Source organism: Trichechus manatus, unplaced genomic scaffold, assembly GCF_000243295.1.
Source record: "Trichechus manatus latirostris isolate Lorelei unplaced genomic scaffold, TriManLat1.0 scaffold00129, whole genome shotgun sequence".
Lineage (NCBI taxonomy): Eukaryota > Metazoa > Chordata > Mammalia > Sirenia > Trichechidae > Trichechus > Trichechus manatus.
In genome coordinates this window covers 8,234,079-8,256,307 of record NW_004444065.1, presented here as the reverse complement: position 1 = coordinate 8,256,307, position 22,229 = coordinate 8,234,079, and the positions used below count along the sequence as shown (strand labels likewise).

The following is a 22,229-nucleotide window of genomic DNA, read 5'->3' as shown; positions in this document are numbered from 1 at the left end:
GGCACCATCTAGCTGTACTGGACTCAGTCCGGTGGAGGTCTTGGTAGCTATGGACAATTAGTCCTTTGGACTAATCTTTTCGTTGTATCCTGTTGCAGAGATGAAATTTTGATATTGTTCTCCAAACATGTTCCTCTTCCAGCCTTTATCATCTCAGCAGTAGCAACTCCATTCATCCTTCCAGGTTCTCAGATCAGAATCCCTGGTGTCATCCTTGACTACTCTTTCTCACCATATCTAATCCATAGGCCAAGCATAAGGACCTATGGATCTTCAAATATATACTCAGGATCTGACCATATCTCTCTATCTCTACGACTACCTCCCTGATCCAAGCAACTATCATCTGTCACCTAAATTATCCCTGTAACATCCTAACTGGTCTCCCTGCTTCAGGCTGCTCCTTGCCTCCTTCCCTCATACACAGTCTATTACAGCATCGCAATCAGAATGCTCTTTTAAAATATGTAGTAAGATCTTGTGTTAGGAGTGGGTAGGCAAGGTTTGGATTCTGTAACCCAAAGAGAACTTTATGTGTAAAGACTAGATGAATAGTACTTCTTCATATTAGGGCATCCTAAGTCAATTAATGCTTTTTAAGTGATTAAAAGCTTGGCTGCTAACCAAAAGGTTGGCAGTTCAGATCCACCAGTTACTCCATGGAAACCCTATGGGGCAGTTCTACTCTGTCTTATAGGGTATCTATGAGTTGGAATCGACTCAACCTCAAGATTTTTTTTTTTTTTTAATATGTTCATAAAATGAGTTACTAAATCTGTGTTTGAATATCAGTGACAAGCAGATAATTTCTGTAACACAGATGTTAAGAAGTTAATCTCTGCCTTTTCTGGTTAAGTAAGCTGTGTCTTCCCCCACGCGTCTGTCAGTTTGTCATACTGTGGGGGCTTGTGTGTTGCTGTGATGCTGGAAGCTATGCCACCAGTATTTAGATACCAGCAGGGTCACTGATGGCAGACAGGTTACAGCGGAGCTTCCAGACTAAGACAGACTAGGAAGAAGGAACTGGCAGTCTACTTCTGAAAAGAATTAGCCAGTGAAAACATTATGAATAGCAGAAGAACATTGTCTGATATAGTACCGGAGGATGAACCCCCTAGGTTGGAAGGCACTCAAAAAGACTACAGAGGAGGAGCTGCCTCCTCAAGTGGAGTCAACGTTAATGACATGGATGGAGTCAAGCTTTCAGGACCTTCATTTGCTGATGTGGCAGGACTCAATATGAGAAGAAACAGCTGCAAATATCCATTAATAATAGGAACGTGGAATGTACGAAGTATGAATCTAGGAAAATTGGAAATCGCCAAAAATGAAATGGAATGCATAAACATCGATATCCTAAGCATTAATGAGCTGAAATGAACTGGTATTGGCCATTTTGAATTGGACAATCGTATAGTCTCCTATGCTGGGAATGACAACTTGAAGAGGAATGGCTTTGCATTCGTCATCAAAAAGAACATTTCAAGATCTATCCTGAAGTGCAATGCTGTCAGTGATAGAATAATATCCATACGCCTACAAGGAAGACCAGTTAATACGACTATTATTCAAATTTACACACCAATCACTAAGGCCAAAGATGAAGAAATTGAAGATTTTTACCAGCTTCTGCAGTCTGAAATTGATCAAACATGCAATCAGGATTCACTGATAATTACTGGTGATTGGAATGCGAAAGTTGGAAACAAAGAAGAAGGATAGGTAGTTGAAAAAGATGGCCTTGGTGATAGAAATGATGCCAGAGATCTCATGATATAATTTGCAAGACCAGTGACTTCGTCATTGCAAATACCTTTTATCACCAACATAAATGGCGACTATATACATGGACCTTTCCAGATGGAATATACCGGAATCAAATCAACTACACCTGTGGAAAGAGACAAGGGAAGAGCTCAATATTATCAGTTAGAACAAGGCCAAGGGTCGACTGCAGAACAGACCATCAATTGCTCATATGCAAGTTCAAGTTGAAACTGAAGAAAATTAGAACAAGTCCAGGAGAGCCAAAGTATAACCTTGAGTATATCCCACCTGAATTTAGAGACCTTCTCAAGAACAGATTTGACACATTGAACACTAATGACCAAGACCAGACAAGTTGTGGAATGACATCAAGGACATCATACATGAAGAAAGCAAGAGGTCATTAAAAAGACAGGAAGGAAAGAAAAGACAAAAATGGATGTCAGAAGAGACTCTGAAAGTTGCTCTTGAACATCAAGTAGCTAAAGCAAAAGGAAGAAATGATGAAGTAAAAGAACAAAACAGAAGATTTCAAAAGGCTGCTCAAGAAGACAAAGTATATTATAATCACACGTGCAAAAACCTGGAGATAGAAAACCAAAAGAGAAGAATTTGCTCAGCAATTCTCAAGCTGAAAGAACTGAAGAAAAAAATTCAAGCCTCGAGTTGCAATAGTGAAGATTTTATGGGGAAAATATTAAACGATGCAGGAAGCATCAAAAGAAGATGATACACAGAGTCATTATACCAAAAAGAATTGGTCGACGTTCAATCATTTCAATAGGTGGCATATGATCAGGAACCGATGATACTGAAGGAAGAAGTACAAACTGCACTGAAGGCACTGGCAAAAAACAAGGCTCCAGGAATTGGCAGAATATCAATTGAGATGTTTCAACAAATGAATGCAGTGCTGAAAGTGCTCACTCATCTATGCCAAGAAATTTGGAAGACAACTACCTGGCCAACTGACTGGAAGATATCCATATTTATACCTATTCCCAAGAAAGGTGATACTACCGAATGTGGAAATCATCGAACAATATCATTAATATCACACTCAAATAAAATTTTGCTGAAGATCATTCAAAAACAGCTACAGCAGTATATCGAGAGGGAACAGCCAGAAATTCAGGCTGGATTCAGAAGAGGACATGGATGCTGGCTGAAAGCAGAGAATACCAGAAAGATGTTTACCTGTGTTTTATTGACTATGCAAAGACATTCGACTGTGTGGATCATAACAAATTACGGATAACATTGTGAAGAATGGAAATTCCAAAACACTTAATTGTGCTCATGTGAAACCTGTACATAGAACAAGAGGCAATTGTTCTGACAGAACAAGAGGATACTGTGTGGTTTAAAGTCAGAAAAGGTGTGTGTCAGGGTTGTATCCTTTCACTATACCTATTCAATCTGTATGCTGAGCAAATAATCCGAGAAGCTGGACTATATGAAGAAGAACGGGGCATCAGGATGGAGGAAGACTCATTAACAACCTGGCTTATGCAGATAACACAACCTTGCTTGCTGAAAGTGAAGAGGACTTGAAGCAGTTACTGATGAAGATCAAACACTATAGCCTTCAGTATGGATTACACCTCAACATAAAGAAAACAAAAATTCTCATAACTGGACCAGTAAGCAACATCTTGATAAATGGAGAAAAGATTGAAGTTGTCAAGGATTTCATTTTACTTGGATCCACAATCAACAGTCATGAAAGCAGCAGTCAAGAAATCAAAAGATACATTGGGCAAATCTGCTGCAAAAGACCTCTTTAATGTGTTGAAAAGCAAAGACATCACCTTGAAGACTAAAGTGCACCTGACCCAACCCATGGTATTTTCAGTCACATCATATGCATGCAAAAGCTGAACAATGAATAAGGAAGACCAAAGAAAAATTGACGCCTTTGAATTGTGGCATTGGTGAAGAACAGTGAATATACCCTGGACTGCCAAAAGAATGAACAAATCTGTTTTGGAAGAAGTGCGGCCAGAATGCTTCTTAGAAGCAAGGATGGCGAGATTACATCTTACATGCTTTGGACATGTTATCAGGAGGGACCAGTTGCTGGAGAAAGACATCATGCTTGGTAAAGTAGAGGGTCAGCAAAAAAGAGGAAGACCGTCAAGGAGATGGATTGACACAGTGGCTGTAACAATGAGCTCAAGCATAACAACTATTGTGAGTATGGCGCGGGACCAGGCTGTGTTTCTTTCTGTAGTACATAAGATTGCTAGGAGTCAAAACTGATTCATTGGCACCTAACAACAACAACATATATATGTTTTAAAACATTTAATGCCTAAATACAAGGAAAAGTGTAATGGATAATTTTTAGACCACTTTTGTATACCACAAAGCAGTAAAACTATGTGATAGTAAAATTAGAATGTAGATGTCTCTATTTCATGGAGAATTTTAGGTATTACCACTTTGAAATCTTTATTTTGTGATAAGAACAGAAAATGTCTTTGAGACATAGCCAAGTTAAGATGCTTAACTTTATATTGTAATTTTTAGATTCTAATTTTACAGTGTTTCTCATTGTTTATCTGGGAAACGTGTTGTATTTCACAGTTTTTAACTGATACAGATAGAAAGAGAAATATATTTCTCATTAAGTTTTTAAGTCTTGGGAGATTTCCTCAAATTATAGAGTAAAATGCTCCAGCACTTCAATAGCTATTTCAAGAACCTTTTGAAAAATATATTTGCATCCATAGACAAAGGAATTTTGTTATCTCTGAATTACAATTTGGAATACCATGTGTTATTTCATAGGACAAAGTTTGCTAAATGAACACAGTCAGTGCCATTAGTACTTTGCTCTTGAACTCAAGTACAAGTCAGTTCTGTTTAGGTCATCATTTTCAAAAGCCAGAAATGAATGCACAGTTAAAATGGTGCCGTAAGTTAATTAGAGTGGAATTAGAAGGAAAGTGGGCCATTTAGGAACGTAAGAAATCGCTGTACCAAATCAGACCAATGGTTAGCCTAGTTTAACATCCAGCCTCCAGCAGCTATACTTGTTAGTTTCTAAAGCTTTAAAAGAAAGGAAAAAGACTACATAACTTACCTAGACAAGTATGCCATCTGTGATCTGGAGAAATTTTCTTCATGACCGCTCGCAAATAATACCTTAAACAGGAGGTTTCAATCCTGTTATGATATTGGTTTAGCTTGAATAGCTATGGATATTAATAATTCTTATTAAATCATCCAATTTCTACACAAAATCAACTAGTCTATCCGGAAGCTACTTATTTCTAAAGCTACTAAATTCTTGGTTGAATATGTCTGCTTCTTGATAAATCATGAATTTATGATGCTTATTAGATACAAATACTTCATGGTAAAATCTATCTCTAGATAGCCGTGCTGGATGAATGCCTGCTTCTCTTCCAAAACTCTTCTAAGTGCACAGGCTTTTGGCACAGAAAAAAAAGTATTATATCCATTAACACTAGTGCCAAATGTTTACCCATTAGTAATCTACAAAAGTTATTTGGATAATAAATATTTTTGTGTACTGAACTCTAGAAAGGATCAAATGGAGTTTTTCTTATGTGATTTTATTTTACTCGGGTAGAATGAATCTAAGAGAAGGGAATGAATTACTTACCTTCAACACTTTAGTGTTTTGTTTTTTATAGAAGTACCCGTAGCTAAATTATAGATTTCTTGATTATTCTAAACACTACCTCCAGGTCAATATTTTTAAGACATTAAGTTCACAGTAAGTCCTTTAGTCAAAAAAATCCCTCAAGAATAGTTAATGCCTAGAAGCTAAAGTCTCAATCAGTGTCCTAGGCTGTCAGGTCTTAATGTAATAACAGTAATATCTTAAAGGTATAACCTAATATTATCTCCTTCTGTCCTAGAATCCAAGAAACTTAGTTTTCCTGTTGTTATTTGAACTAAGAAGTACACTCATTATTTATGCCTGTGGTAATTCAGTTCCCTTTTCCTAGCTTTCCCAGCTTTCCTTTCTGGTTCAGTTCCCTATTCTCTCTTCTTACTTCAACTGGAATCCCACTCTTTCAGGTAATTTTCTTTTACACATGTAGTAATTTAGTGATTGCTCCTTCCTCTGACAATTTGTGTCCTTTCCTTTAGGTTTGGTTTAGGCTACTTTATATAGTCATGGTGTCCTGGTGGTACAACAGCTCAGCACTCGGCTGCAAACTGAAGGGTTGGCGGTAAGAACCCACACAGTAGCTCCATGGGAGAAAGACCTGGTGATCAGCTTCTGTAAAGATTACAGCCAAGAAAAGCCTATGGGGAATATCTGCTGTATCACATGGGGTCACTATGTGTTGAAATACGACTCGACGGCACCCAACAACAACCGTTTATTGTTGGTTCCTGAATGTTTTCATGAATGTTTTTGCTGATAAATTCCCTGTGGGAAGCTATGCTTGTCTGTATTTATTTTTATTTCTGTAGTCTAGCACAGTGTCTGACTCATAATAATAACATAAAAATATACTAAAGAGAAATCTATAGCATTGCCGGTGACCTGATTACTTGGAGCCACTTTTCAAAATAATTACTTGTTGAGTTTCTGTTTGTCTGACCTAGGTAATAATATATTATTGAGTACTATAGTGTAGAAAATGAACTCAAAACTATAAATTTCTAAAAAATATAGTAAATGGTTACCGATTTTAACATCACAATTAAAGATATGGGAAATATCATCCAAAAAAAACAAAGAATATGAAGGTTTTGAATGGGGTTGGAACCATGAAGTTGAAGATAAAGGAACTGGAAGCAGAAGTAATAGTCGGAGCAAAGGCAAAGAAGTGAGAAAAAGGGAGGAATTACCAGGGAACTGTCACTAATTTCTGTTAGCTAGAATGAAAGAGAATATCTGAAAATAAGCTTGGAAATGTGGTTCGCACCATGTTGCTCATTAGCCTTAATCTGAACCCAGTGGGAGTTATTGAATGGTTTTTAAGCAGTGAACAGATCTGAAAGAATGTAAAATGAACTTAAATGTGAGACTTAAGGCAGTTTCTAGAGTAATGAGGTTATTACATAATAAGGAGATGTGTAATAAGTCTCATAACCAGGCAGCAATGATAAGAATAAATAGAAAGAAACAGATGCAAGAAACAGTGAGTAGAATGAGTAGTTGCTGTAAATGTTCACTGTGAGAAGACTGGATCTGGAGTAAGGGAAGAGGATGAAACAAAGCAACACTGCCCTTTTGAGTTGTTTGAAGAAAACATTAGCACTACTTAAATAGAAAATATTTTCTCTCCCTATAGGTTAAACATAAATGCATGTAGTAATAATTCTTGGATTTTTAATTCCTACAATTTTAATTAACATAATCTTTCAAGCTACCAACCCAGTTCTCTTATGTTTGGTGTCATCGAAACAAATGAACATTTTTTTCTGACTTCTTAAAGCCCTTGATAACAGTTTAAGAGAACAATACTCTTTTTACTTAACACGATTTTTGATAGAATTATAATGTTTCTCTTTATTTAGAAACCCAAATGGAACCCAGAGCAATGGCACAAGATGGCCAGTCTTCAAAAGCACTGAACAAAAATATTTAACCCTGAATACTGAGTCATCAAGAGTGTACACTAAACTACGAGCTCAACAATGTCGATTCTGGACTCTATTTTTTCCAAAAGTCTTGGAAATGACAGGTGTGTGTTTTCTTATTGTTTGATTAATTAATTGATGATGGGCTATGTACAAGGGGGGAAAGGTAAACAATCCAAGGCTTGGTGATGATGTTAATTAGTATACGTATCTGTGAGTTTACAGTTACTTGGTTCCAATGAGGACATTATTTTTAGCAACTTTTAAAAATCACTTTAGATATGTTTTGAGGGCCTACTATATGGACAGCACTTCACAGTTAAAGAAAACTAAAATATAAGTTCTCCCCTGGGGGAGAGTAAAATATAATAGGGAAACTAAAACACAGCCACCATCTGTCTGTCAGTGCAGGTTTGTGTGTTGCTATGACGCTGAACAGGTTTCAGGGGAGGTTCCAGACTAAAACGGATTAGGGGGAACAGCTTGATGATCTACTTTCAAAAATCTAACAGTGGAAACCCTATGGATCACAATGTTATGATCTCCAACAGATTATGGGGATGGAGCAGGAGTAGGCAACATTTAGTTCCATCATACATGGAGTTGCCAGGAGTTGGGACTAACCAAACAGCGGCTAACAATAACAACCTGCTGCTCAGCCAAACCTTGTGGAATTAATTGATAGATAAATGAGTGAATAAAAATATAAAATAAACTTAATTTGTGGAACTTAAAGACAAGTACTCAAAAAGATTGATAAATAGTAGAAACTTTGATATTGAGAAGGAAAATACTCCTAAATTTACATGGTTTTAAAAAATCCAGATATTTTTAAATATTCTGAACTTTAAATATATATCTAAAAACACTTATTTACATTACATACTATATTAAGCAGATAGTAATTTAGTCAACTAATGCCTCAGGAAGTGATTGCTTACAAGTGTATATGGAAATACTAGGAAATTTGGTTTAGATTATCAGATTATTTCAAAATCCATGAGTAAGAAAATATTTTCATCCACTTGAGTAATGAAACATATATAATCTTACTTTGATCTTTTCTGAGAAAATTGGCATAAATATCCAAATCATTGCCTGATTCTAAAATGCCAGGCAGTTGATAACCCATGTGGCTCCTCAAGTCTACTAATTTTATTTTTCAAATGAAAGTAATCAATTTTCAAGCATCAGACATATTGCTGACCAATTCCTTTAGATATTTGTTCATCATAACAGTGTGTAATTTTCAGGCTCTTTATTAGATATTACAACATAGTGCATGCTTTTAGTTTCTTATTGGGCATTAGTTTCAGAAAAATGTGGGCATTTCAGAGCCGTATTTAATTGTTTAACATGCCTTTTGATTATCAGACATTACTTACCAAAATTATAATTATGTACTCCATCTATTGGAGAGAGGTTTCTGATATCCAGTGCTCTGTGTATTAGCAAATGTTCTGTGACATAAGATTTCTCCAGAGATGGGCTTCTGCCTCCTTGGCAGAGCAACAGTGCTGCCCTTGTGTCCTCCGGGTGTGAATAACAGTGAGGTAATACACTTAATCTGCCAAGAGCCTTGAAGAGATAACCCTTTAACATACCACAGACCACACATTCTTAATCTTTATTTAAAATATTTTAAAATAATAGGGTCATAATCTGAGGAAAAGTAAGCAAGCGGGGAGGGAATTTTAAATTACTAATTTGTAATAAACTAAGTCATTTTGGTTGATGTACATGTGATCTATTTCAGTTTATTTGTTACAAAAACAAAGTTTGAATAACAGAATTTTTTGAAGAATTATTTCAAAAAGTTCTATCTCTAGATACTCAACTGCCATAAAGCAGGTTAAATAAACAAACTCCTAGATTTTTGGTCAGTTGTTCCTTATTTTTGTAGTGATGAGCAGCTTCCTAGTTTGAATAATACATGTTGTTGTTAGGTGCTGTCAAGTCAATTTTCAACTCATAGAGACCCCATGTGACAGAGTAGAACTGCTCCATAGGTTTTACCAGGCTGTAATCTTTATGGGAGCAAACAGCCAGGTTTTTTTCCTACTGAGCTGCTAGGTGGGTTTGAACAATTAGCAGCCAGCTTAGCTCTATGGAAATACCATACTATACTGTGATTTAATACCATGCTCTGTAGTAGATCCAATGTGTCTTGAAAACATAATCTTTATATTTTATATATTTATATATATATAAATATATATTTATATATTTACCATTTTTTCTAAGTAGTTCCCCCCAAAATTTTATCATGTTAAATATATTTTATAAATTGTAAAGGAGATGCATGATATGATTGTAACATTAATAATGTTATACTAATAATTCGCTAATAATTAAAACTTAAAATCAATTTGAAGTTACATGTTTTTACATTTTATAAATGCATAATATAAGAGGATTAAAAAAGATTAAGAACAAATGTTTCTGCCATACCTTATATTCTTGAAGTCGCAAAACTTCAGATATTTCAATCTTTAATTATTTAGATGACCTGGGCTAAAGTTTTATTGGAATATTATTTTTTTAAGGCAGCTTTCAAGGAAAGGAAAATTTCAAAGAATACCTTCTCTCTGGCTCTCTAAAAAGGAGAAATGTTTACCTCACTCAAGATGGAAGTCCAATAAGCTTTACAAGTACCGTTTCAGCAGTAGTTTACATTTGAGCAATGAATGTTCTCAAAATGATCCTTAAAGCTTGTTTAAACACAGGGATGCTAGCACTTAACTTTCAGACTATACTTTGGCACATGCCTATGCTGTTATTGCATTCACCTGCTAAAAATAAACTGTACAATATTTGTTTCAAATGTTATCAAATACAGATTTTCACTAGGAGCGTAACGATGCAATACTTCATGATCATTTGAAGAAAGCAAGAAAAGGAAGTGTAGAAATGATCTATTCGACATCAGTAAGATATCAATTTTTTTCCCCAAAAAATAGGAGCAGAAGTTTAAACAAACAAACAAAAATGCTTGACTTTCAAATCATCCCAATAAGGGGGAAAAAAAAAAAAAAGATCTGGCAATTCCTTCTCTGGCTTTGGAATAAATCATGGAGCATTGTTGGTTGCCAAAACCAAAAAAGGCAGGATATACATTTTACAGCTGAGCTACCCCTTAAATCAATCACTTTGGAGAATCACCTGCGCTATTTGTTAGTCAGTTTAAGCAAGACTGGTAACCAAAGTTGAGAAAGTGAAAATGTAGCTGGTAGAAAAAAACATCCAACTAGTTTTGCTGTCTTAATATGTCTGAATTCTCCATTCCTAGTTAAAAACAAAAACAAAAACACAGGACTTTGGTTAACTTGATAAATCATAAATATAAATCTTTAAAAGAGTCTAGTTTATAAGTCTTCACAAATCCTAGCCTAAGTTTATAGGGTTCACTCTACCATGTCTTCCCACCCTCAAATTATAGCAGGGCAATACAGAAAGAATAATGTATTCCCTGATAATTGTAAAATCTGTTCAGCAAACAGGGAAATAAGTAATAGAGACAGAAGACATTTTTAATGAACTCTCAATGAATAAGAAATATGGTGTTATATATTAGAATGCTCAGTGCAGTTCAGTGCCAGCTTAATCTCTTCTTCTAACTTCGCATCCATTGGCAATTTTGGGTGAATTCACTTCTCATGCTTTTTTTCCTACTCCTTTTAGTCTTGACTAAATAGACTAAGGTATGGTGAAAAATTTATCCCTCCTTTTTAAGTGGCAAAACAAACAAAAAATTATTTTATTATTACTACTCTTATTCTAAGAAAAAAACCTGACTTTTTTTTGCAAAATGAGACAATAATGTAGGAAAAGTAAAGACAAAAAATGTCCCGAGAAAAGTCATGTTAATATGTATATTAAGACTATTGATATTGATCCAGCTGTACATGGATTTAATGAAGAACAAAGCTGCAAGTAAATGCTTGTAACTTAAAAAAAAAAAAAATTGCCATCAAATCAATTCCGATTTATAGGAACCTTATAAACAGAGTAGAACTGCCCTATAGGGTTTCGAAGGCTGTAATCTTTACTGGAAGCTGACTGCCATATATTTCTCCTGCAGAGCAAGTGGTGAGTTCGAACTCCCTGCCTTGCAGTTAGCAGTCAAGCACTTAACCACTATGCCACCAGGACTCCTCAAAAAATATTTGTAATAGGGGTAGTGAATACCTTTTTGGGGCACCCAATAGTGCTTAGTGTTTGAGTTCATAATGTACACAAGATCTCACATATTCTTCACAGTAACACTGCAAAATAGAGATTACTAATCCTATTTACAGTTGAAAAATCTAAATATTTGAGAAGCTAGGGTTTTCTCTATGTCACTTATATAATAAGTTTCAAGTTGGAATTCTAACCCTACACATTCCAAAGACTACACCTATGCTCTTTTTATTATTACACACTGTGGTATTTGGTTAAATACAAAGCAAATAGATCTATATCTCCTACATGGTAAATCTATATCCACTTAAGTTGTTACCAATTTTGGAGAGTGATGAAAGCGTCATAGCTTTTTTTGTTTGTTTTTTGGTTTCCCAATTCTAGCCAGCTCCACATTTGTTGAGTGTTTTCTAATGCAGATTACACTAAACAAGATGTGGAGCTAACAAAATCAGGAAACAAAAATAAATAAATAACTTACAACACTCTCATGTCTCTCCAAAATTGTAAGCTACTTAAGTGGTTATAGATTTACCATCTAGGAGATGTAGATCTATTTGCTTTGTAGTTAACAAAATACTGCAGTGTATTACAAAGAAAAGAGCATTGGCCTGGTCTTTAGTGTAGTTTTTCGTGTTTTCTAATGCAAATAACCCCAACTTGTCTGTCAGTTTGTTCTACTGTGGTGGCTTGCATGTTGCTTTGATGCTGTAAACTATGCTGTCAGTATTTCAAATACCAGCAGGGTCACCAATGGTGGACGGGTTTCAGCGGAGCTTAAAGACTAAGACAGACTAGGAAGAAGGATCTGGCAATCTACTTCAAAAAAAATTGGCCAGTGAAAGCCTTATGAACAGCAGCAGAACACTGTCTGATAAAGTGTTGAAAGATGAGACCCTCAGGTTGGAAGGTAATCAAAATGCGGCTGGGGAAGAGCTGCCTCCTCAAAGTAGAGTCGACCTTAATGACGTGAATGGAGTCAAGTTTTCGGGACCTTCATTTGCTGATGTGGCACTACTCAAAATGAGAAGAAACAGCTGCAAATATCCATTAGTAATCGGGATGTGAGAATGCACAAAGTACGAATCTACAAAAATTGGAAATTGTCAAAAATAAAATGGAACACATAAAGATCGGTATCCTAGGCATTCGTGAGATGGACTAGTACTGGCCATTTTGAATCAGACAATCATATGGTCTACTATGCTGAAAAAGACAAATTGAATAGGAATGTTAAAAAAAAAAAAATTTCAGTATTTATCCTGAAGTACAATGCTGTCAGTGAGAGGATAATATTCATAAGCCTACAAGGAAGATCAGTTAATACGACTATTATTCAAATTTATGCACCAACCACTAAGGCCAAAGATGAACTAATGGAAGATTTTTACCAACTTCTTCAGTCTGAAATTGATCAAACTTGTAATCAAGATGTATTGACAATTACTGGTAATTAAACTTTGAAAGTTGGAAGCTAAGAAGAAGGATCAAATTAAAAAAAAAAAAAACAAAAAACCCAAACTTCGTTGCTGTCAAGTTGATTCCCATTCATAGTGACCCTATAGGGCAGAGTAGAACCATAGGGTTTCCAAGGAGTGGCTGGTGGATTCAAACTGCTGACCTTTTGGTTAGCAGTCAAGCTCTTAACCACTGCACCACCAGGGCTCCAGAAGAAGGGTCAGTATTTGGAAAATATGGCCTTGGTTATAGAAATGAATCAGGAAATCTCATAATAGAATTTTGCAAGAACCATGACCTATTCATTGGAAAATACCTTTTTTCAACAACATAAATGGTGACTGTACATACGGACCTTGCCAGATAGAATACACAGGAATCAAATCAACTACATCTATGGAAAGAGACGATGGAGAAGCTCAATGTAATCAGAACAAGGCCAGGGGCTGACTATGGAACTGCTCATATGCAAGTTCAAGTTGAAGCTGAAGAAAAATAAAAGAAGTCCACACGATTCAAAGTACAACCTTGATTATGTTACTGTTGTTGTTAGGTGCCTTGAGTTGGTTTCAACTCATAGTGAGCCTATGTACAACAAAATGAAACACTGCCCAGTCCTACTCCATCCTCACAATCGTGTTATGCTTAAGCCCATTGTTGCAGCCACTGTGTCATTCCATCTCATTGAGGGTCTTCCAATTTTTGCTGACCTTCTACTTTACCAAGCATAAGGTCCTTCTCCAAGGACTGGTCCTTCCTGACAACATGTCCAAAGTATGTGAGATGAAGTCCCACCATCCTTGCTTCTAAGGAGCATTCTGACTGTACTACTTCCAAGACAGATTTGTTTGTTCGTCTGGCAGTCCATGATATATTCAATATTCTTCACCAACACCATAATTCAAAGGCATCTATTCTTCTTTGGTATTCCTTATTCATTGTCCAACTTTCACATGCATATGAGGCAATAGAAAGCACCATGGTTTGGGACAGGCCTACCTTAGTCCTTAAAGTGACATCTTTGATTTTTAACACTTTAAAGAGGTCTTCTGTAGCAGATCTGTCCAGTGCAATACATTGTTTAATTTCTTAACTGCTACATCCATAGGTGTTGATTGTGGATCCAAGTAAAATGAAATCCTCCTTGACAACTTCAATCTTTCCTGTATTTATTATGATGTAGAGATTAGTCCAATTGAAAGGATTTTTGTTTTCTTTATGTTGAGGTGCAATCCATACTGAAGGCTGTGGTCTTTGATCTTCATCAGTGAGTGCTTCAAGTCCTCTTCACTTTCAGCAAGCAAGGCTGTGTCATCTGTATATCACAGGTTGTTAAGGAGTCTTCCTCCAATCCTGATGCCGTGTTCTTCATATAGTCCAGCTTCTCCAATTATTTGCTCAGCATACAGATTGAAGAAGTATGGTGAAAGGATACAACCCTGACACACACCTTTCTCGACTTTAAACTACACAGTATCCCCATGTTCTGATCCAAAGACTGCCTTTTGGTCTATGTACAGGTTCCTCATGAGCACAATTAAGTTTCTTGGAATTCCCATCCCTCGCAATGTTATCCATAATTTGTTATGATCCACACAGTCGAATGGCCTTTGCATAGTCAATAAAATACAGGTAAACATCTTTCTGGTATTCTCTGCTTTCAACCAGGATCCATCTGACATCAGCAATGATAGCCCTTGTTCCATGTTCTCTTCTGAATCCAGCTTGAATTTCTGTCTGTTCCCTGTCTATGTACCTCTGCAACAGGTTTTGAATGATCTTCAGCAAAATTTTGCTTATGTGTGATATTAATAATATCATTCAATAATTTCCACATTCTATCGGATCACCTTTCTTTGGAATGGGTACAAATATGGATCTCTTCCAGTCAGTTGGCCGGTTAGCTGTCTTCCAAATTTCTAGGCATAGACGAGTGAGCATTTTCAGTGCTGCGTCAGTTTGTTGAAATATCTCAGTTGGGATTCTGTCAATTTTGGAGCCTTGTTTTTTGTCGATGCTTTCAGTGCAGCTTAGACCTCTTCCTTCAGTACCATTGGTTCTTGATCATATGCTACCTCATGAATGGTTGAATGTCGACCAATTCTTTTTGGTACAGCAACTCTGCCCATTCCTTCCATCTTCTTTTGATACTTCCTGCGCCATTTAATATTTTCCCTGTAGAATCCTTGAATATTGCAACTGAAGGCTTGAATTTTTTCTTCAGTTCTTTCAGCTCGAGAAACGCCAAGCATGTGCTCACCTTTTGGTTTTCAATTTCCAAGTCTTTGCACATGATGTTATAACACTTTAGTTCGTCTTCTCTAGCCAACCTTTGAAATCTTCTGTTCAGCTCGATTACTTCATCATTTCTTCCTTTCATTTTAGCTACTCTACGTTCAACAGCAAGTTTCAGAGTGTTTTCTGACATCCATTTTGATCTCTTTGTTTCCTGTCTCTGTAATGACCTCTTGTTTTTCTCATGAATGATGTCCTTGACGTCATTCCACAACTCCTCCAGGCTTTGGTCTTTGTTCATTAGTGTTCAATGCCTGAAATCTGTTCTTGAGATGGTCTCCAAATTCAGGTGGGATATACTCAAGGTCGTGCTTTGTCTTTTAACCACTGTGCCACCAAGGCTCCTGATTGCCTACAAAATCTTAAATATCTTCTTACCCCTGTCCCTGCCATCCCTCCCACCCTTGATCTCTTTTTTTACTATACTTCCTCTCTCTTATGTGGTTCCACCCACTCTGACCTCTGCTGTTCTTAGAATTCACCAGGCATATTGCTGCCTAGGGATCTTTGCCCCTCCTGTTCCTTCCTGTATCCTGCCAGAATCCCAATACCTATTTAGAATTTCTCAGTCACCACTCACCTGGATCATTTATGCCTGCTAAACTCACTATTGCAATCACTCTTGCCTCTCATAGCTTTATACTTCTTTTTCACAGTGAATCATCAAATATAGAAAATCTTATTTTCTTCTTTTTTTCTCCCCAATACCTGCACACCCAATGCATGTTGTCCTCTATTTTACAGCCAGGAAAAGACTTTGTGCCCTTTGAAATAATTTTAAAGTAGTTAAAAACACACGTATCACCAAGTTGGTTAAAAATAAAATTTAATCTTATTATTCTGATACATGGCATAATAGGAGAATAATAATAGAAACAAATTAAAACTTCACATGTCTCAATATAAATTTTAATTGACTTATATTTATAATCTATAACCCCTTATTAGGTTTATCTGCCATTAGTATGACTTAAGAATTTATACTAAAAGTTGCTAGCCTAAATACATAGAACTAACCTTTTCCCAAAGGAGCCCTGGTTGCATAGTGCTTAAGTGCTCGGCTGCTAACCAAGAGGTCATCGGATCAAACCCACTAGCTGATCTGTGGGAGAAAGATGTGTCAGTCTGCTTCCGTAAAGATCACAGCCTTGGAAACCCTATGGGGCAGTTCTAGTCTGTCCTACAGGGTCGCTATGAATTGGAGTGGACTCAACAGCACACAACAACCTTTTCCCAAGAAATACTCAGGTGAACAATACATATTAAATTAAACTTATTTATACATTTTCTATCACAAATATTTATGTTTTCTGTGTATGGCATGTGACTTATATGATATTTGACACTCTCCCATTAGGCAATTTCTTTTAAAGAAAATAGAAACTATATTACTTATTATACATAATAAAATTTTTCAATGCAAAAATTTTAGTCATGCATACATAGCCATTGATTATTCATAGAATTTTTAAAATAGTTTCTTCTCTTTTAAAGTTCAAAATTTAATTGCAGTCAAGCATGAGATTAATATATAGCTTAAACTACACATGAGTATTAGTAATGCTAGTATATCCCACCTTGCAAATTATCATGAAAATTTTGGTTCAATCTAATATAAGTATTGTTATGGTATTGTTTTTGTTTTTCTGCGGGAGGTTGCTTTTGAGAATGGTATTCTTTAAAGATGTTAACCAAAACAAAAATGTATATGTTTATAGATAAATTCAGGTACACAAAATTACTTGGAAATAAAAAAGGTTTTTTTTCTATTATCAGTTACCTATCAGAATGTAAAAGAGGAAAATAATATCTACAAAACTAGACATTTTTGTTTGTTTTATTTTGAGGGGGTTATTTAACAGTTAATTAATTTATTTACACCACGTTTATCATCTAGTAGGGAGCCCTGGTGGCACAGTGGTTAAGAGCTCGGCTGCTAACCAAAAGGTTAGCAGTTCAAATCCACCAGCCGCTCCTTGGAAACCCTATGGGGCAGTTCTACTCTGTCCTATAGGGTTGCTATGAGTTGGAATCCACTCGATGGCAATGGTATTGGGTATCACCTGGTAGAGATAAGATTTCTTATTCTATTTTTCTCTTTTTCATCAGTTAATTTGATATACACTTACAGAGCTCATGCTCTGCACTCCATCCCACTAGAAGCTAGAGATACACACATGAATATGACAGGGTCGGCTCACTCTAAGTGACGTGCTAGGTTCAGGCTATGAAAAGCTTTTAGAAAAAGGCAGTATTTTCACTGAGTCTTAATATTGAAGGCAACGAGGAGAGAAGTCAAATAAGCAGAGATCACAGATGAAGTATCTTGTATGTCGTGCTAAGGAATTTAAATTGTATCTTAAACAAAACTGTTTAATCATTTTAAATGAGAGACTGACATGCTCTGATTATTGAAGTATAAATTTATTAGTTTTCACTGCATAAAAATTATCTTCTACCTGTTCTCCTTAGAGTTTCTAAGACTATCATATGGCATCAACATAATATTTCTTATATTTGAGGTAGTGCCATTCATCTAAACAGCTGCTTTTGTGTGCTGGTTTATTTGTATTAGGAGTATGTTAATTTTCTTTACATCTATTTCATTATTCTTTTGAATATTAGTCTAAAAAGTACTTTTCTTGTTTCAGCATGAAAGTACTTAGGATTCAAATATGCCTTTGAATGCAAATTTGACAACATCCCCTATGTCTGCATACCTATTATTTAGACTATATCTTCCAAAATATCTTCATTTGCACATGTGCCTTTTTCTCGCACACAAAGATTTGCTTTGGAGAGATCTGTGTGTATGCTTTTTAATATCTCTATTTATACATACATGTGATAAATATCCACACACTCTCTTAAGTTTTAGAGGACTTTTTGGTTATATATTTATTTGATCATTTGCTATTTTGGCATAAATTTTCATTTTATAAAAATAGATTACACAGTTTTCTATTTTACAGATTAAATTTAATGAAGTTTTTGTTTTTTAGATGGGGGTGTATAATATAACAGCACTTTTTGAAATATATTTTTCTTTTGAAAAAAAGATAAATTATCTGTCTCTAAGGTTAAATATTTTTTTAAATCGACCAAATCCTTACTTTTTACATTATTAAAGTCCTTATGAAATAACAGAAATGAGTTAAATTCTCCAACAGTTAGTGTATTTATTTTAGTATATCTTTATATTTTGAATAGGTTTTTTTTTTACTTCCTATGTTTCAATGTTAAGAACAAAAGTCACGAGAATTTTAAGTTTTATCAATTATTGAAGTTGATTTATCTTATTTATATAATTATTTACCTATTTATTTTTGACCATCCTTTTTGCCATGCCTACTTTTCATAATGCAACTCTTATTTTTCTTCTATGTATATGTGTGCTACATATTTGCCCTTGTCCTACTTTTACCTTTATTGTGTTACTTTTTTAACAGATATTATTTAAATGCCATATACTAGTATATTTAACCTGAGGACAATTCATTATTGTATGTGTTAAATTAATAAATAGTATGTGTTCCATTGTTAATAGTATGAATGAAAACAAGACACTTTTTCCCCTGCATATTATTATATAGTATGGACATCATATAGAATGAATAAAGAAGATTTTCATATAGTATTGTTTACATAAGAACTTCAGAAAATCAATAAATTGATTCATATTTTTTCCTCGTAAAATTAATTAAATCATAATGTATTGTGTTAAACCTTCATTATGTTCACAGCTCAGAACACAAAATATTGGCACTGGAAAAAGAAAGAATAGAAAATAAATGGAAAAAAATTATTCTGCAAGTTATACTTCTTTCTTTCTAAAACAAATTTAAAGAGGGCATTAGAAGTTAAACTATTTGAAGAAAATAAGATCCCAATATTTGATGGAATTGATCAATATTTGAAATTTGAATTTAATGCCAACCCTCCACATACTTTCTCTCCTTGTTTACATGTTTCCTCTTATTCGGATTTTCATTCTTCGTTCTAGTACATTCAGTTAAAATACTGCATTTTGGTTAAGATTACAAGTTAGGAACCTATCAGATTGATTAAGCAGTATGAATCTGGTCAAAGACATAATTATATTTTAATTAATCAACTATAAAGCAAAGATATTGCTTACTTTAATGGTGTTTCTTCCCTCAAATGTTAAATAAATTACAATTTACTGATCAAGTTTAATTCTCTAAATATTTAGTTTGTGATGTGCCAGCCCACTTAAGTTATATAGTTTCATCATTACTGTGCTAATGTTAATAATGAAAAACATTGAAATGAGACCACAGATTTTGTCCTCTCACCAACAAATAAGCCAATATGAGAGAAGAAGAAGTAAAAGAAGAAAGAGAGGAGGAAAAGGAGGAGCTGGAGGAAGGAGAAGAGAAAAACGTCTAATCTTCGTTTTGATTTATTTCATGGCAATCAAAAATTTTATCTTCTTTTTACAATGCATTCACTTTCTCTGCATTCTGTTAGATGATAATTAAATGTTTCATATTTTATTGTCTCAATCAATGACCAGCACTTCTAAAGGAAAAAGTACTCAGGTTAAAGTATTTCAATGTACTAAATTGTATAGACTTTCGATCATGATACATAAAGAAAGTTACATTTATCTGAATCAAGGACTTGGTATCATTCCATAGACAAGGAAAGGAAATCAGATCTGAGAACTTTTCTCTAAATATTAAATTATGTTCCAAATGCTAAATTATCAATCATTTATTTGTTATAACGAAAATGTTGTTCTTTCTGAACATTACAGCCCTTACTTTGTGTAAGTAACATTTCAAATAGAAATTAAATACTATTAAAATAAGCTTAAAAGTGGATCATTTGGTATATTTAACATCTGTCTTCCACATCTATACTTTCTCACCATTTAGAATTGTTCTGTTATTCACAAAAAGTTATAGTCATTGACCTTTTAAAAGCCATTTTTATATAAAAGTGGAACATTTGTCTATAAATTTGCAAATATTCATCTAATGTCCACACAGTATGAACATTTCATGTCTAAGTATATCCTAAGTTGCAGGGAATATTTTAATGGCTATAGAAATGTTGTAAATGTTTTTATTTGCATATAAACTTTAAATTAATCATAGAATTGTCTTCTCCAAATTAATCTTACAAAGTTATTAATAATTTCAAAGCTACCTAACTGAAAAGTATATATTTAAAAAAAAAGTCACTGCGTACTTTCAGGAGAATTGAAATCACTTAAAATTTTGCTTCTAATTTGACGACTACAATTTAACATCCTGAAAGTTCGAAAAGAAAAAGAAGCCCAAATGTAAAAATTCTTATAGTCTTAAATAATGTCAACTGTCATGTTGCCTTATCATATCTATTTATAAATATACGCTTTAAAAAGTTTGTAATTTAAGAGCTTCTATTGTTCAAAAACTTCATACCTTATAATACATTAATAAATCAGGATTGCAAGTTTCTTAGAGTACATAGACCTTTTTTTGGTTCATTACCTTAAATTATTCCTGGCATAAAGATTCCTATCACGTAACACACACATGTACTTTGCAAACTCTTTGAAAGCAGAGATAGCCTTATCTTTTGTCTGGCAAAGCAATACAATGATGAGACATTGTTGCACATTAAAATATATTGGAATAAGTCTAAAATCTATATAGGATGCCATTTGCACAGTTATCCGTAAGCGTTAATAAATACTCCTATATAAGCATTTTTATCAAAATTAATAGTCTATAGAAAATGGCACTCTAGGCAGAAACACCATGCTGTCCTTCCACAGCAAAGATCCAAAAAACTAAGCCAAACAGAGAATACAACAATCCTGAAACACTAAAACATAAAATGAAGAGATAAAGAACTCAGCCAAGCACTGAATGGAGTGAGAAAACTGACAGAGAATGGAGAGCGAGGAGAGATTCATGCAGAGGTCCACTACCAGCTAACTCAGTGTGGATCCGCCATCTTGGACTCTTATTGGAGACCAGCAAACGGGGTATGAGAAAGCAGCTTCACGGAGTGTCCAGTGGGAGACAAAACAACCGGTAATTTGCGATATATGCTTTCCAACTCCCCACCCTTCTTCACCCCAACTCAGCCTCCTCTGCTTCCCACGGCCACAATCTCTTGACCGGGAAACACTGGATGCTTGGATTCCACACATCCAAACGGGTGGCTTTCTGAGTGCCATTTGTTGGCTGCCGATGTTGCTTTTTTCTGCTTCTTTTGATTTCTTCCTTGCCTCTCACCACCTCCCCCTCCTTTCGCTCGAGTACCTCGCCCCGTGTGCCATCTTTGCTTCTTTCTGAGGGGCTGCGGAGCTCCGGTAATTTGTGATATACACTTTCCCACTCTCTACCCTTCTTCACCCACACTCGGCCCCCTCTGCTTCCCCCGGATGCAGTCGCTTGTCCAGAAACACCAGTCCACACTAGCTGGCTCTCTGAGTGCCATTTGTTGGCTGCTAGTGTTGCTTATTTTTTCTGTTTCTTTTGATTTCTTCCTTGCCTCTCACCACCTCCCCCTCCTTTCACTCGAGTACCTCGCTCCGTGCGCCATCTTTGCTTCTTTCTGAGGGGCTGCGAAGCTCCGTTCGAATTTGGAGCTGCTTCCCGGTCTGGACTGCCTCGATGGTGGGATCCCAGGGTTTTGTTCATTTCTTCGTTTTGAATTCTTTGTTTGTTGTCTTTTCCTTTTCTGGAGTTGGGAGCCCTTTCTGGCCAGGTAGAGCTGCGTGGCAACGAGATTCCCCCTCGGCTTCCACAGACGTGCATGGAGATCCCGGAGGGCATTTATTTTTTCATTTTTTTTTTTTTCTGTTATTTTGGGGGGCCTTTCTTGTTGTTTTTTTTTTTTAATTTGTTTTGTTTTCTTTTCCCTCTGTTTCCCTTTTTGTCTTTCTTCATTTCTCAGTTTCTTGTCTCTCTATATCTTCCTTCTCTTTCTGT

The 22,229-nt window shown here is 35.4% G+C and overlaps 1 protein-coding gene across 1 annotated transcript in view; it reads left to right on the top strand.

Moving 5' to 3' along the window:
* The window catches only part of BCHE (butyrylcholinesterase), a 104,546-nt gene that overhangs the window by 73,539 nt on the left and 8,778 nt on the right, over positions 1 to 22,229 (top strand). The window contains exon 2 of the mRNA XM_023739133.1: positions 7,279 to 7,445. Within this exon, the coding sequence (XP_023594901.1) occupies positions 7,279 to 7,445 (167 nt within the window). The remainder of the gene's footprint in view (positions 1 to 7,278; positions 7,446 to 22,229) is intronic.